This window comes from Colletotrichum fioriniae (assembly GCF_027942845.1).
Source record: "Colletotrichum fioriniae strain IMI 355084 chromosome Unknown scaffold_6, whole genome shotgun sequence".
NCBI classification, from domain to species: Eukaryota; Fungi; Ascomycota; class Sordariomycetes; order Glomerellales; family Glomerellaceae; genus Colletotrichum; species Colletotrichum fioriniae.
In genome coordinates, this window is record NW_027076842.1 from 1659782 (window position 1) to 1673398 (window position 13617).

Sequence of the window (13617 nt, forward strand, 5' to 3'; positions counted from 1 at the left end):
ATGTCCCCCAAGGCCCGCGAAGGAGGGCAGTACGCTGTCGTGGAGCAGGCGAGAGGCCCCAGTCCAGTAGGCCGAGGCGAGAGCCTTGAGGGACCAGCGACCTTGCGGCCAAACTCCCGACGCAGTCCGTCGAGCGACGCCATGTCGAGGTCACAGGCCAGGAGTCCGGTCTCAGTATCCAGTGATGGCTCCCCGAAAGACGTGAGATCAGAACCAAGACCCAGCCCGGCACCGTCAACGGCGACAACGTCTTCATCAGGCCAGACGGGTCAAGTCTGCAGGTAAGAGGGCGACGGGCTTCTTTCCAAACCCCTTTGAACCGTTTGCTGACCGATTACAGTAATTGTGGTACAACACGAACGCCGTTGTGGAGGAGATCTCCCCAGGGAACGACAATATGCAACGCTTGTGGCCTATATCAGAAGGCGAGAAACGCATCACGCCCAACTAACCTCAAGAAACCCCCTCATCTGGTTGCTGCGGCACCAAGGACGGCTCCCCCAAAGATTGCGCCAGCACCAGGCCCAGGCCCGAAATATCTCAGTGCTCCCGCTCCAACGTATGTTACAGAGGAGCAGGCGCCATCAGGCACCTGCCCTGGTGGTGGAAAGTGCAACGGTACCGGCGGTGCGGAAGGCTGCAGTGGTTGTCCTGCGTACAACAATCGAGTATCGAAGTCCGCCCATCTAAACGTTCAGGGGCAAGGTGGTTGCGGTGGTGGCGGCGGCGGCGGTTCGTCTAGCCAATCTCAGGGCGAACCCATGGCCGTAGACGACCCTGTTGCTCCTGTCGATATCGCTGCTCTGCAAATACAGCAAGCACAAAACCCGAATCACACCGTTGTGATCGCCTGCCAAAACTGCGGCACTACCATCACCCCGCTATGGAGACGAGACGAAAGTGGCCACACGATCTGCAATGCTTGCGGTACGTGCCGTCTTTTTTCTGGAGAAATCTTCGACATGCTGACATAAACAGGTCTTTACTACAAACTTCACGGAGTTCACCGGCCTGTGACTATGAAGAAGTCGATCATCAAGAGACGGAAACGAGTGATACCATCTTCGTTTGGCGGCGAATGGACAGAAGAGATGCTGGAGGGTTCGGAGACGCAGAGCGTGGCACCAGAGGGAAGCCCGGAAAGGGGCACGATGAACGAGGACGGATCCATCAATTTGGGCTTTCGGCGTCGGGAAGAGAATCCTGCCACCATGCTTCCAGATCCACTTATGCGTCCAAATCGACAGGGCTCGCCGCTGCCTTCGCATGACTTGACTGCGTATCAGTCTTCGGGTTCCCGAACTTCGAACCCCTATCCGGGATCGCTGAACGACGATAACCGCCTTGCTCCGATTACATCGCTCGCCGCCATGGGAGAACGCCAACCCTCTCTGTCACCTGGTTCTTTCTTGTCTCCATCGAGGAAAAGATCACTTTCTGCGGAAGGAAATCCGTCTGGCGACGGCGGACCAGACACGTCCAAGCGACTATCGTCCATCAAGTCAATCCTCAACCCCACAACGGCAGATGACAACCCGGCGTACCACTCGGGTAGCGATGACGCCGCGGAACATTATGCCCGATCTGCTATGTCGCCGGCCGCCTCCGCACCGAGTCCAGGATCCTACTCGAATGCTCACATGACGCCTCTTCCATCGCCTGGACCGAGCAGTCAGACGAGCAATCCAGGGTTCAGACCAGAAAACGAAAGGGTCAAGGCGGAGAAGAGGGCAGCATTGATTCGGGAGGCTGAACGAATGAGGGAGATGTTGGCAGCGAAGGAGAAGGAGCTAGCGGACATGGGAAACTACTGAAAGTTCCATCACGATACAAACGAACCACGGGATCATCGGACACTGATTTTATTGGGGCAATATGGGCACACACACATCATGGCTTGGAGTTCCTTTTTGTGCAAAGCGTTCGGCTGGGGCCGTCTATTCCATCACCAAACAGGTTGAAGCTATTCTTCCATTTCACGGTTTCACCAGGGGCGAACGAGAAAAACAAAAACGGACGGGGTCTGGCCTTACACAAAATGGGAGAGGATGATTGTTTTTGGGACGCATTTTGGCGGCCACTCAACAAAAAATGGCATCTTTCTTTACAGGGTGTTTTTCTCCGACTCACGAAGAGGGCGTTTTCTTCTGTTTACAACAAACCGAATGGAATTACAAAATGGAATTTTCGCGCGCGAGGGAGGGAGATGGGAATATTCCCGCGGCGGACTAGGAGTTTTTTTCTTTTCTTCGTCGTTTAGGGTGGATGGGATTTCAAATGGTGTTTATTGACAGATTACCGAACCATTTGCAAAGTGGTTACCCGGAGAGAGGAATCAGAGAGGTGGGAGGCATTCGGGAAGACTTCGTGTCCTATGGCACGAATAGGGACGAAAACCGGCATGGCAAAAGGCGTCTTTGGATGCTATAGGGCGGGCGTATGTAGTAGCCCTTCTTTCCCATCGGAAGTCTGCGCGTCGAAATATCAAAAGCTGAAGCAATCAATGTACTTTGCTCGCATGGTTTTTAGTTGCTTACAGAACAATGGGATTGCCCCCCTTTTTCACTAGAAATCTACCTTTCAGTTACCGTGAACCATAAGTGACCAAGGTTTCGCTCAAACCTTGTACCGCGGATACTGCAATGGTGTACCACCCGCAATCACATCACAGAGGCTGGACTCTTCTTGGACATCATGTGAATGAGAGGCAGTGTGGGTAAGGCTTCTGGAGGGCAAAAATCAGGTCTGTTACGACTAGCCATTGCGGATCCCAAACAATACCCTACTTTTCCCGGCCTCCCTTTCTCCTTTACACCATCTAAGAAAAAGTCATACAAGGTGCCACTGGACCTGGCACAGTCTTCCGTCGTACAAGTCGAAACGCAATGAAGCATATGCTCTTTCCCTACACAACACACACACACACACACTCAACCTTCGTGCCTTACAGTGGTGAATACACACAATATACAGCCTGCCCGGTGGGGCCAAACATCATAAGGGAGCTTCTCGTCGAAATTTCCCACACTGTCGTTCCTACTTGGTCGCCTCTCTTCTCGTTTCTTTTCTTCCCCATTGTCATGGATGAAGCTGAAGATTTGGTTGTCGTGATCGTTTTGCGCGATGTCGAGTTCCCCGTCTCTTTTCAGTATCTTGAGTTTCGAAAGAAAAAAAGCCTCAGCAAATCCGGTTCATTGTCTTGTTTCGCGAATTGTAAAACGGGGAAAAAGAATCCTTGCCTTTCTCCTCTTCCAACGGTTTCAATGTTGGGAGAGTGCAAAAGGCATCCGAGATGAAATTTGGTTTCTTTGTGTGGTTGAAAAGGGGCTGCTAGCTTACACCTGCTCTGCGCCCCAGCCGCCGTCGGCCTCGCGCATGTTGGCTGGCGGCTCGATCTGGGGAACAAACTCGAGGACGACGTAGGCGACGCCAATAAGGCCGACAATAGAGCCGGCAATGATCTTGAAAACGCCGTCGGAGAGGAGGATGGAACCGATGAAAATGTAGACTGTGAGGAAGGAGGTCGCATTAGAACCAGTGTGCATCGACTGTGAGAACTATTCGAGGGGGGCTTTGAAACTTACAGACACCACGGCCAACGAAAGAGAAGAGGAATGAGGCGTAACGGGAGACTTGGGGAGGGATTTGGAACTCTGGTACTTTGTTAGAGGAGCTTCAGAGATGGAGGATTCGTGTTCATATACCAAGCAGAGCGGTGCCTAATCAAGTCGCATTAGCCATGTCACTACCAAGAATGCATCCTATAAAAGCTTCAGGAGGGGCGGAATTCTTACAGAGACCGAAGATGATCACGTAGGCACCAACAATGATACCCTGGCTACACAGGCAGATTTGTCAGTATATAGTCATCGAATTGCTATGCCAACAAATGTCTCCTTCGTCACGATGAAGGGGTTTGGCTGTCACACGAAGAAACCGTGCGCGCGCGCAAGTCGAGGTCGTGGGCAGGGGAGGTCCGTCGGGGGGATCGGATACGACGTACAAGTTGAAGTTGAAGAATTGGGCAATGCCGCCCAGGACCATGATGGTCGCGGTAGCCAAGTTGACGATACGGCTGATGCGAATGACGCCTGGTTAGCTTTTTGCGCATGCGCAGGATAGCTACTGGGTAGCTACCGCATCGCAGCAAAGACTAGGGACCACATACAAGGCGTCGGAAAGCTCCATTTTGGCGAGTTGTGGATTGTGTTACTGTCGGGTATGGACGGAGATTCGAGGGCGGAGAGCGAGCGAGGTGGATGAGAGAAGAAGGAGGGAAGCTGGCGTGGATGAAGCGGCCAGGCAGCTAGATATCTCGGGTTTGGAAGAAAGATGTGTTGTGATGTGGGTGTGGGTGCGAAGAAGAAGCAAGGTGGGTGCAAGGTGTGACGTCCGGACAAGAGGCTGACGAGTCAAGGTCCGTAACTCTTTGGCTCCTGAAGCTCCTGGCAGATAGAAGGAGTGTGCTGGTGGATACTTGATGGAGCAAGTATATCTACCCGGCACTGTTACACGTAGCCAGCGCAAATCACAAGTACCGAGAAGTCGCAGCGGCCAGCACCAGCCACACAAACCCCCAGCCTCTTCTGAGGGAGGTCACTGACTTGACACTGACATCCGCTCTGGCAGGAACGAGCCAAAGCTCTGTTGACCGCCTTCCTGTCTTGGACTACATGGGTGTACGAACATCTGCTGCGTGGATTGGTCGATTGCCGACTGCTCAAAGTCAAAGTGCAGTCCATGAAAGAGCTCTTATGCCATCAGGTTATGAACAGTTTCATCCATGATCTGACCTGACGACATTTGCGACGTCGTTTGCTGTTCGCGCTTATTTCATGACACTCTAAAATGTAATTGGAGCCCATCGCAACCTTTCTCGTTTGTATTTTGTACTACAAAAAACGCATATTTGATGGTCTAGTCATGCTGGTCTTTCGAGCTTCAGTGCCCAGGCAAAGCCATGTCGGCCGGTTCCCAGGGCGGTCTTACATCGCTGGGATCGTGAGCTTCCGAAGATCAATACACACACCTCCGGTGCAATCGAAGCATCGGTCTCCTATCAAGGATATCAGAAACATTGGAATCATTGCCCATGTCGATGCTGTGCGTATTTAGTCGCCTTTTGAGCTTCACTGATATGATGGCTAATTGGTTTTCAGGGCAAAACCACAACGACTGAGCGCATGTTGTATTATAGCGGCGTGACTCGCCGAGTTGGAGGTACGTAAGAGCCATTTAACCTTGCAATCGTTTTTCATATCGACATTCTCTCTCTCGCGAAATTGAATGAGAGCTGTGGCGGCGGCAAGTATGTAGCAGGACCCCCCTTGGCTGACCACAACACTGTAGACGTCGATGCAGGAAACACTGTGACTGACTTCCTCGACCTGGAGCGGGAACGAGGTATCACAATTCAGTCAGCAGCCATCACTTTCAACTGGCCCCTTCACGAGGAATGCGCCCCAGGCACAACCCCCAAAACGATCAATCTTATCGACACACCAGGTCACCAAGACTTCAGATTTGAGGTCGACAGGTGTCTGCCCGTTCTTGACGGAGCTGTGTGTATTATCGACTCAGTGAAAGGCGTAGAAGCTCATACGGAGAGAGTATGGGCTTCAGCACATGACCACAAGATCCCTCGCATTGTCTTCGTCAACAAGCTCGACCGAGACGGTGCTTCATTTCGAAAATCTGTGTTGGAAATCGGGTCACGTTTGAACGGGTGGCCACTTGTATGCCAAATTCCGTGGTGGGAAGGCGACCAGTTTGTCGGTGTCATCGACGTCATGGACCGAGTTGGATATCGGTGGAAGGCAGAGAAGCAGAAGACGAAGTACGAGTTCGCGGAACTACAAGAGGTGCTCAAGGGCAACTATCTTCTCGATGAGATTGAGACAGCTCGCGAGCGGCTCATTGAAGGCCTCGCTGAATGGGATGAGTCCATTATGGACCTGTTCGCAGACGATCCAAGCAAAATCACAGGCAAGATGTTGAAAGACAGCGTTCGAAGCGCCATCCGCAGCGGCGACGGAAACGTCATTCCCGTTCTAGCAGGTGCCAGCTTCCGGCACATTGGTGTCGAGCCCCTGATGGACGCCATCGTCGACTACCTTCCCAGTCCTGACGAACGCCCTGACCTTGAGATCCGTGCCGGGCCGGCAAAGCACAACCTCACTACGCTACTCGATCAGAACTCGAGTAAGAAGCCAGGTCAGCAGCGTGTGGCAGCAGTCGCCTCCGTTTTCAAGGTCTATAATCACCCCAAAGAGGGGATCCTGAGCTTCGTCCGGGTCTACTTTGGCGAACTTCACAAGAACTCGTCAACCTGGAATACGCATAACCAGCTCGCAGAGCGTCCGTTCGGCTTGTTGCAAATATCCGCGGAAAAAACCGAAGATGTACAACACCTCGCCACGGGTCAGATTGGCGCCATCAAGGGTCTGAAGAAGGCTCGGACGGGCGACACGCTGCTCGCCACTGTTGCTCAGAAGCAGATCCCGGATGCCCTCAAGCATATCCAAATCAGACCACCGGAAATTCCCCCGCCTGTAGCTTTCCTCGCGATTGACCCCCACGGGCCTGCAGCTTCCAAGGAGCTAGAGATCGCGCTCGACAATGCTTCACGAGAAGATCCCAGCTTGAGATGGAGCCGTGACGAGAAGACGGAGCAGTTCATTCTGCAGGGTATGGGCAAACTCCACCTTGATATCGCCGTCTATAACCTCAAGCAGAACCCCAAGGTGCAAGCCGACTTCGGCCCTATCGAGGTCGATTATAAAGAGTGTATCACATCCTCAATCGGACCGCATCATGTCACCTTTGACAGGGTCGTCGCAAGTAAGTCGGGCAAAGTATCATGCACAGCGACTCTGGAACCTCTGGAAGATCACCACCGCCAAGCCGCACTTGAGCCAACTATCGAACGCGATGGGAACATGATTCATGTAATCATCGATCTTCCCGAAGAAGGCAATATCGCCTTCGATCCCGAGGAAGCCCGACAGCAACTCATCAACGGCGCCGTCGCAGCTGTGGCCCGCGGCCCGCGTCGTGGCTCCCCCGTTCAAGGCTGCCACATCACCATCACTGTCGACGCCGCAGCTGCCGAGAGCCCATCCGGTGGACACTTCGCCGGCGCAGCATCTCGAGCCGTGCGCGAGGCACTCCGCGAGGCCCACATCACAAGAGGTGCGGTGGGCGTCCTCGAGCCCGTCATGCTTCTACACATTAGCTGTCCCGAGGCAGCCGCGGGCTTGGTGCAGCACGACATCAGCTCGGGAGCCGGCGGGCACGTGCTGGAAGTCAATGACAAGTCTGCCGAGTCGAGTTCGCACATCGACGTCAGCAGTATCTACGCGCCACCAGATCCATACGAGATTGTGGCTTCGCTGAGGGGGAAGAAGTCGTTGGCGAGGACGGTGGAGATCGTAGCCAAGGTGCCGTTCAAGGAGGTCTTGAACTTTGACGAGCAGCTGAGAGGCAAGACTGGCGGAAGACACTCGATGACGATGGCCTTTGATAGTTTTGATCGTGTCGTTGGCCAACGAGAGAAGGCTTTGTAAAGATAGAAAGTGTATATGTACTATATAGAGCAGAAAGCTTAAGAGGCCGTAGGATCCCGGATACCCTCTCCACCTTCCCTAACGTGTTGCGCAATCCGTCGAGAATGGCGTTTGCCTATACAATACTCCTAAATCACCGACTGGTGAGATAGTATGTAGTCTGAATACACAGACTAACTACGATGTCGCTGGACAGGTGCAATTTTCTGACTAAGCAGCACAGAAGTCGTCAATAGTAGGAGACGCAACCCTAACGAAGTTTATTGAGCCAAAACAAAAGGAATTAGAGAATCTCGTTCAAAAGGAGCACATCGCCGTAAAATGCAAAAGATTGTCTAGCACAACCTGGTTTCGATCCAGGGACCTCTGGGTTATGAGCCCAGCGCTCTACCCCTGAGCTATTGTGCTCAGGCTTGTTGATGAAAATTTTGGTGGCTTTGCAACCCATATCTCGCTCAGTAGTGGAGCTGTGACTCACACACCCTCAACCAATGGTTCACCACGTCTCTTCGACCACTCATCTTCTTCGTCTGCTCTACTTCATCTCTGCTCAAGAAAAACGACTGGCCATTTGTCATAGATTAGCTGGCTGTACTCAATAATCTCTCAAAATTATATCTTGGATGTCTCGTTAACCTTGCTACCCGAATCACGTCCAACTGTAGGGATATGGGGGTAGATATCCTCGAAAGACTGCACGTCGTATGGCTCGGCACCCGCGATCCTCGTCGCATCAACCCAATCCCCATGTAGAGCGGCACGAAGACGTTGAATTCGCAGTCAGATGGTGGCGCAAAATTAGACTAGGTTTTTAGGTGTTACTCACGGAAGGGCAGAATGACCTTGGCAGCAACTGTTTGGAAATCGCGCGTGTCTTGGAATATCTACCAAGGGGATGAGATTACCATTACTAGACAGTTTGGGGAACCCTCCTCGCGGCTTTTGAACTTGACACCTCACTTCTACCAAGGTCCATGTTAGCTGCCATGGTGATGAGGAATCCATCGGCCTCTGGCACATCAAGCTCGGGGACGTTCACTGGTAGTTCCTCGGCGCCGACGGCCTGTCTGATGAAGTTGATGGAATATTGAGCAGCGAGACGAGCAGCGCAGCTAAGGACTTTATCCGGCTCGGTGGCCCTGTTTTCATGCGCAACGAAAGGCGCTTGGTCGGGCTTCCTTCCCCTGCTTTACATGCTTTGTGAGAGCCTTGGAGACCCCTATGCTGTTACTGAGCCTCATGTAAGCGGTGTAGGAGGGGCAGTCCAATGACGAAACGGAATACTTCTCTGATACACATATCTCAGGCATGAAATCCAGACCGTGCACATTACTTTGTGCCTACTTAGAAACACCGCGCCTCAACTTGGTTTCTTTCGATAAACTCAAGATCTGGCTTGCGAATACTTGATAGAGAGATCATATCTTTGGACTGAGCTGTAAGTCAAAGTTTCCTTGACTAAATTCTCCGCAATTTTACCCAAGGTATCATCAGTCGGGCGTCAAAATAGTTACCATTGATACAGGCGAGACCATTCCAGACCTGCTACCGGGTAAAATATCTGCCATGGAGATTCGCCGTCTTCGAGTAAGTGCTGCGACAAAACTCCGAATCCGCCTCCAGGCCTGTGAAGCCATCTTATCATCATCGTACAGTAGAGCTATAAGGAATGATACGAAGTTTGTCGATTCTAGGGCAAGTATGTGGATTTCCAGATTTGCGAGCCAAGAGACTTTCTCCTCATATTCGTTGATGATTTGATTCAACACCTCTATTATTCAGCCTAGCAAAAGTCTAATCACCATAACCTCTGGAAACTACACCATGGATCTGGCGAGGTTCGCAGCTAGCCTCACCTCCAAAGCGCTGCCAAAGAGCTTATACAGCTCTCTCCCTATTCTTGTGCTCCACATCGTCACAGCCATGCTGACCGGCATGGTTCAACCTGTCTACAAGTCTTCGACGGAGGCACTAACAACTATCCACGGCAACGGCGGACCCCAGTCAGTCGCAGCCATAGACGGCTTAGAGACCACAATCTTTGGCGCGATGTATCTCAACGGTATCGCAGCCGGCGCATTCCAAATAGAGCATGTCCTGCTGAACGCGCATCCGTCCTCCTCCGTCCTCCCCGCTCTGCTAGTCTACGCCTCCGCTAGGAACGCAACCACCACCGGCGAGGACTTCCTCACCGCGCTCGCCGCAGGGTATAAAGTCTGCGCGCGTATCGGCCTCGCGTCAGGCGCCTCAGTAGAAGACGAGCGCGGATTCCACAACCCGGCCATCAACGGGCAGCTCGCAGCCGTGGCGGCGGTCGGTAACCTCCTCGGCTGGGACGCTGAGACCATTGCCTCCGCCATGGGGTTCGCGGCGTCGAGCTCGGGCGGGCTCGTGGCTTTCCAGACGACAGATGCCAAGACAAAGCAGATTCATCCGGGCCACGGCAGGCCTTTGGGCATCGAGGCTGCGCTCATGGCCCACGCCGGTGTTACGGGTCCGCCTGGTGTCTTGGAGAACGAGATGGGGTTTCTGCACGCTTTCTCGACGGAACCGAACGCCACCGCTCTCACGGATCCGATCGGTGACCGATGGGATTGCGAGGCGACGACGGCGAAGCACTACCCCATGCACTCGAGATTCCAGACGCTCGTCTCCGTCATCCAGGATTACAAGAAGCAAGACCCTTGGGACAAGGAGATCAAGGGTGTCACAGCCTACGTCGGCCCTCGCCTATTGCGACAAGCGCATCAGATCGCTCACCCCGAGACACTAGACCAAGCACAGTACAGCATCCTGTTCTGCCTCGCCGCCTCGGTACTGCTGGACTTGAGCAGTCCGTTTGTTTTCAACGACACGCTGTCATCCAACTCAGGATCATCCCCAAGTTTCTGGTTCTGCGCCTTGTCCTCCTCACGAAGCTGGTCAAAGCTAGCCTTCAGATCTTCACTCGGCACCAGCTTCCTCGACTTAAGTACGAACTTGTCAAGCTTCTTGTTCAGCTCCTTGGTATCGTGTTCATCGAAAGCATCAGCGATATCCTCAATGATGGTCTGTGAGGTCAAAGTCAGCGTCAAAGTTTTTCAAACAGGTCAATGTAGAATTGATAGGTAGAGATGTGTAAGCCTGTGCCGTCAGCTTAGCCTGGTGTGCATGGAGCCGAACTGTGGCGAGTTGCTGGATTCCGTCCTTCATCTTTTCGGCCATCTGGTGCTCTTGGTACTCCCTGGAAGCCCAAGTAGCATCCATGATGACGCCCATCACGATCACTCCGTACTTCACGCATTCATGTTAGGGCACAGCTCCAAGGTTAGAAAGAACCAGACAACAGGAAGACTCACAATTCAACTTCTGACCATTCCCCTTGCCCCGGCTGCTGTCTCAGCTGCGACCTTCTCTGCATCACTCAATCCATTCAGTGCAAGCTTCTCCTGGGCTGCAGAAAAGTTTGCAAGCTTCTCTGCACTCCATCGATTCGCCAAGTCGGCCGGCAACTTGCTGCCAAACGTAGACGAGGTCTACACCCAGCTCTTTGGGGGAGACGCATAGGGAGGGGCTTGGGTTGGAGATGATCCATCTCTGGAACAGATGAAGAGTATGCACGATGATGAGATGAGGGATCGTAACAGTTAGTCCTGGTCTCACATTGAGCATAGATGCGTTCAAACACATGTAGTATCACAGTACTCGGTATGAAATTTGGCATATATGTACGGAGTAGTCGTGACAGGAACCCCAAGAAAAGAGGCTGCATGACTTGGAGAAGTCCCCTGCACAATATGGCCTCTTCCTTGTGCACAAGGAGAAAGTTATCCTCACTCAGTATTGGAAGAGCCGCAGGATGTTCCAATGTAGACACACACGAAGAAGACCTTTCCCGAGAGTACCTACTGAACGACACAATCCATTCTTCATCAAAAACAAAACAAACAAACACATGCAACACCAGGCATTCGCCAGTCGTCACCGACCTGACTACTACTCTGGCCCTCACCGGCTTGTCTATGGGAGAGCGGACGGGATCCCGAATTCTCCGGTGGGTATGGTCGCATGTGATGTTCACTGGGTTGGGGACGGCCCAAGTGCACGTGAGCGTCTTGGGCTTCCTCGGTTGGGGTCGAAAGTAAATAATACCAATGCCAATAGAAACAGCTCTTCGGTGTAGGATTCCATGTTTCGGTCGTACCGGCAAGCTGCTGAACTTACCTTGCTTAGCGGTATATCTATGGAAGTCGATATCCCGAAGGAACTGGAACCCCTCCCACTACACTCGGATGCCACTGGCTCCATTTCCAGCCCAGCGGGAATTGGAGGAGCTCCAGCTCTCTTCAAGCCGGAGGAGCCAATAGTTACGTGGATGTCTTTTTTCCAGATCGTAATGGAGACTGTGGGGGTAGGGCGTTAGATTCTTGTCGGTGAAGGACGAATCCACCGGTCTTGCGTCTTTGTCATCTCGGTATTGACCGAGCCGACACCAAAATGTCTTTGTTGAGGGAGCAATGAAGAATATCCTTCGAATACACTCCTGAGTCTGACTGTATTCAGATTCCTGGCTGTTCCCCAGACCCGATAAGCACTATGCTTATGAAGCTTGAGTGTGTGTATCTACAAACGGAGTGAGTAAGACGGTTTTCGACCACTGTGTCGTATACCAGCCTCAGCGAATAATCCAAAGATCCGAACAACGACTCAAATACTCAACAGTTACAGCAGGGTCGAATTCACTTTTCGTAGACAGCTGCTGTGAACTCTTGACTTTGGTTGTTGATCAAGGGGCCCACACCGCAGGCAAAAGCTACCAACAGCCAGAGCTCATGAAAACAACGATATCCACTGGCGTCATACAACGGGAGACCACGACATATGAACATTAATTCTGTCCAACATCAAAGGCGCCTGTCCCAGCCCACGTGGTCGCATCCCACCTGACCCGGAGCGACTCTGATCCGCGAGGCGTAGATCAGGGAAACAAGACCGACCGGCCGGGTTGCGACCCTGCTGGAGATCCTTCGGTGCAAGGGTATGTGAGTAGTGGTGTTGCTTGCTAAGGAAACAAAATGGAATCATTTTCCTGTCAAACAACTTTTCTTGGGATGAATAACAAAATAACGTGCGCATCTTGGCTGTCTCCTTCCCCTGTTATTTTTAGGTTGGGACGACAGAGAAAACAAGCGCCGGAGGGAGAGGGAGGTCGGTTTGGCGGGTGCACGTTGCACAGCCGACATGTGGGTCCCGGGTAGACGTCTCCGAGAAGCGCAGCAACGAATGAAAAGACGCATTCACCGGCGCTACTCAGGGCTGAGCCTATGCGTGATTGGATCAGAGACCCGCGGCCGCAGGAAACATTTCTCCCCGTCGTCCCAAAAACAAACGCCGACCGGGATTACCAATTCAACATCCCCCATCCCCATCCTCCATCCTGCTTCTCCGACCTCGTGGCCGATGTAGTCCAACGACCCAACTCCGCGCTAGTGCTGACAAGTTGACAACGAAGGAAACAGAATTCCAAGCCCTGCACGCCGAACTGGGCCACCCTGTCAATTCTTACCGGACTACACTGCTCCCGAGGAAGAACTTTGTGAGCCATGGCACGTGGGAGCCGTGCCTTTCCATTTTGGTCTGCGTCTTGTCATCTTGAAAGGCTACCTTGGCCGGCTAGCGAGTGAGTGGTTTTTGCTGCGGACAGGATGAGAGTTGAGCCGAACGTTGGTCGAGAGCTAAGCCTAGCCATCTTCCAAGACCATGCGGGATGGCTTTTGGTCGACGATGGATGGACCTCGAGGTTGGATGACATCCCAAATTAGACTACGCACACCAACTTGTGAACTGCTCATGTTCATCCCGTTTGAATAGATGGGATTCCAGTATATAACTAGACGTCAGACCCCGCTCTGACGATGGCTTCTCTCTTGCATCTCATCATACAGTGAACGCATAAAAGCACCATCTCATATTTCCTTGAGTCTAATATACTTGTCTCCCTTCCTACTTTGACCAGGATTCCTCGACATCGAAGTCTCTAGCCAGCATACAAAGCAGCAAGAAAACCTTCAAA

At 52.5% G+C, this 13617-nt stretch overlaps 4 protein-coding genes and 1 non-coding gene across 5 annotated transcripts; 3 read left to right on the forward strand and 2 right to left on the reverse strand.

The window, feature by feature from the left end:
* On the forward strand, positions 1-1814 carry SFU1 (GATA type transcriptional activator; the record flags this gene model as incomplete). The annotated part of the gene is made up of 3 exons (XM_065757513.1): positions 1-201; positions 459-927; positions 979-1814. The coding sequence occupies 3 exons, from the start codon at positions 1-3 to the stop codon at positions 1812-1814; spliced, it is 1506 nt and encodes a 501-aa protein (XP_065613856.1).
* Positions 1815-3335: 1521 nt separating this feature from the next.
* Positions 3336-4188, reverse strand: N0V96_005868 (uncharacterized protein; the record flags this gene model as incomplete). The annotated part of the gene is made up of 6 exons (XM_065757514.1): positions 3336-3508; positions 3585-3653; positions 3705-3719; positions 3795-3838; positions 4004-4075; positions 4169-4188. The coding sequence occupies 6 exons, from the start codon at positions 4186-4188 to the stop codon at positions 3336-3338; spliced, it is 393 nt and encodes a 130-aa protein (XP_065613857.1).
* Positions 4189-4923: 735 nt separating this feature from the next.
* On the forward strand, positions 4924-7565 carry MEF2 (Ribosome-releasing factor 2, mitochondrial; the record flags this gene model as incomplete). The annotated part of the gene is made up of 3 exons (XM_053189510.2): positions 4924-5103; positions 5160-5220; positions 5350-7565. 3 exons carry the CDS (start codon positions 4924-4926, stop codon positions 7563-7565), a joined length of 2457 nt encoding a protein of 818 aa, XP_053052963.2.
* A 336-nt stretch (positions 7566-7901) lies between these two features.
* N0V96_005870 lies at positions 7902-7973 on the reverse strand. The gene has a single exon. It is a non-coding gene; the product is annotated as a tRNA-Met (tRNA).
* A 1416-nt stretch (positions 7974-9389) lies between these two features.
* Positions 9390-10536, forward strand: N0V96_005871 (uncharacterized protein; the record flags this gene model as incomplete). The annotated part of the gene is made up of 2 exons (XM_065757515.1): positions 9390-10449; positions 10505-10536. 2 exons carry the CDS (start codon positions 9390-9392, stop codon positions 10534-10536), a joined length of 1092 nt encoding a protein of 363 aa, XP_065613858.1.
* Positions 10537-13617: the final 3081 nt, after the last annotated feature.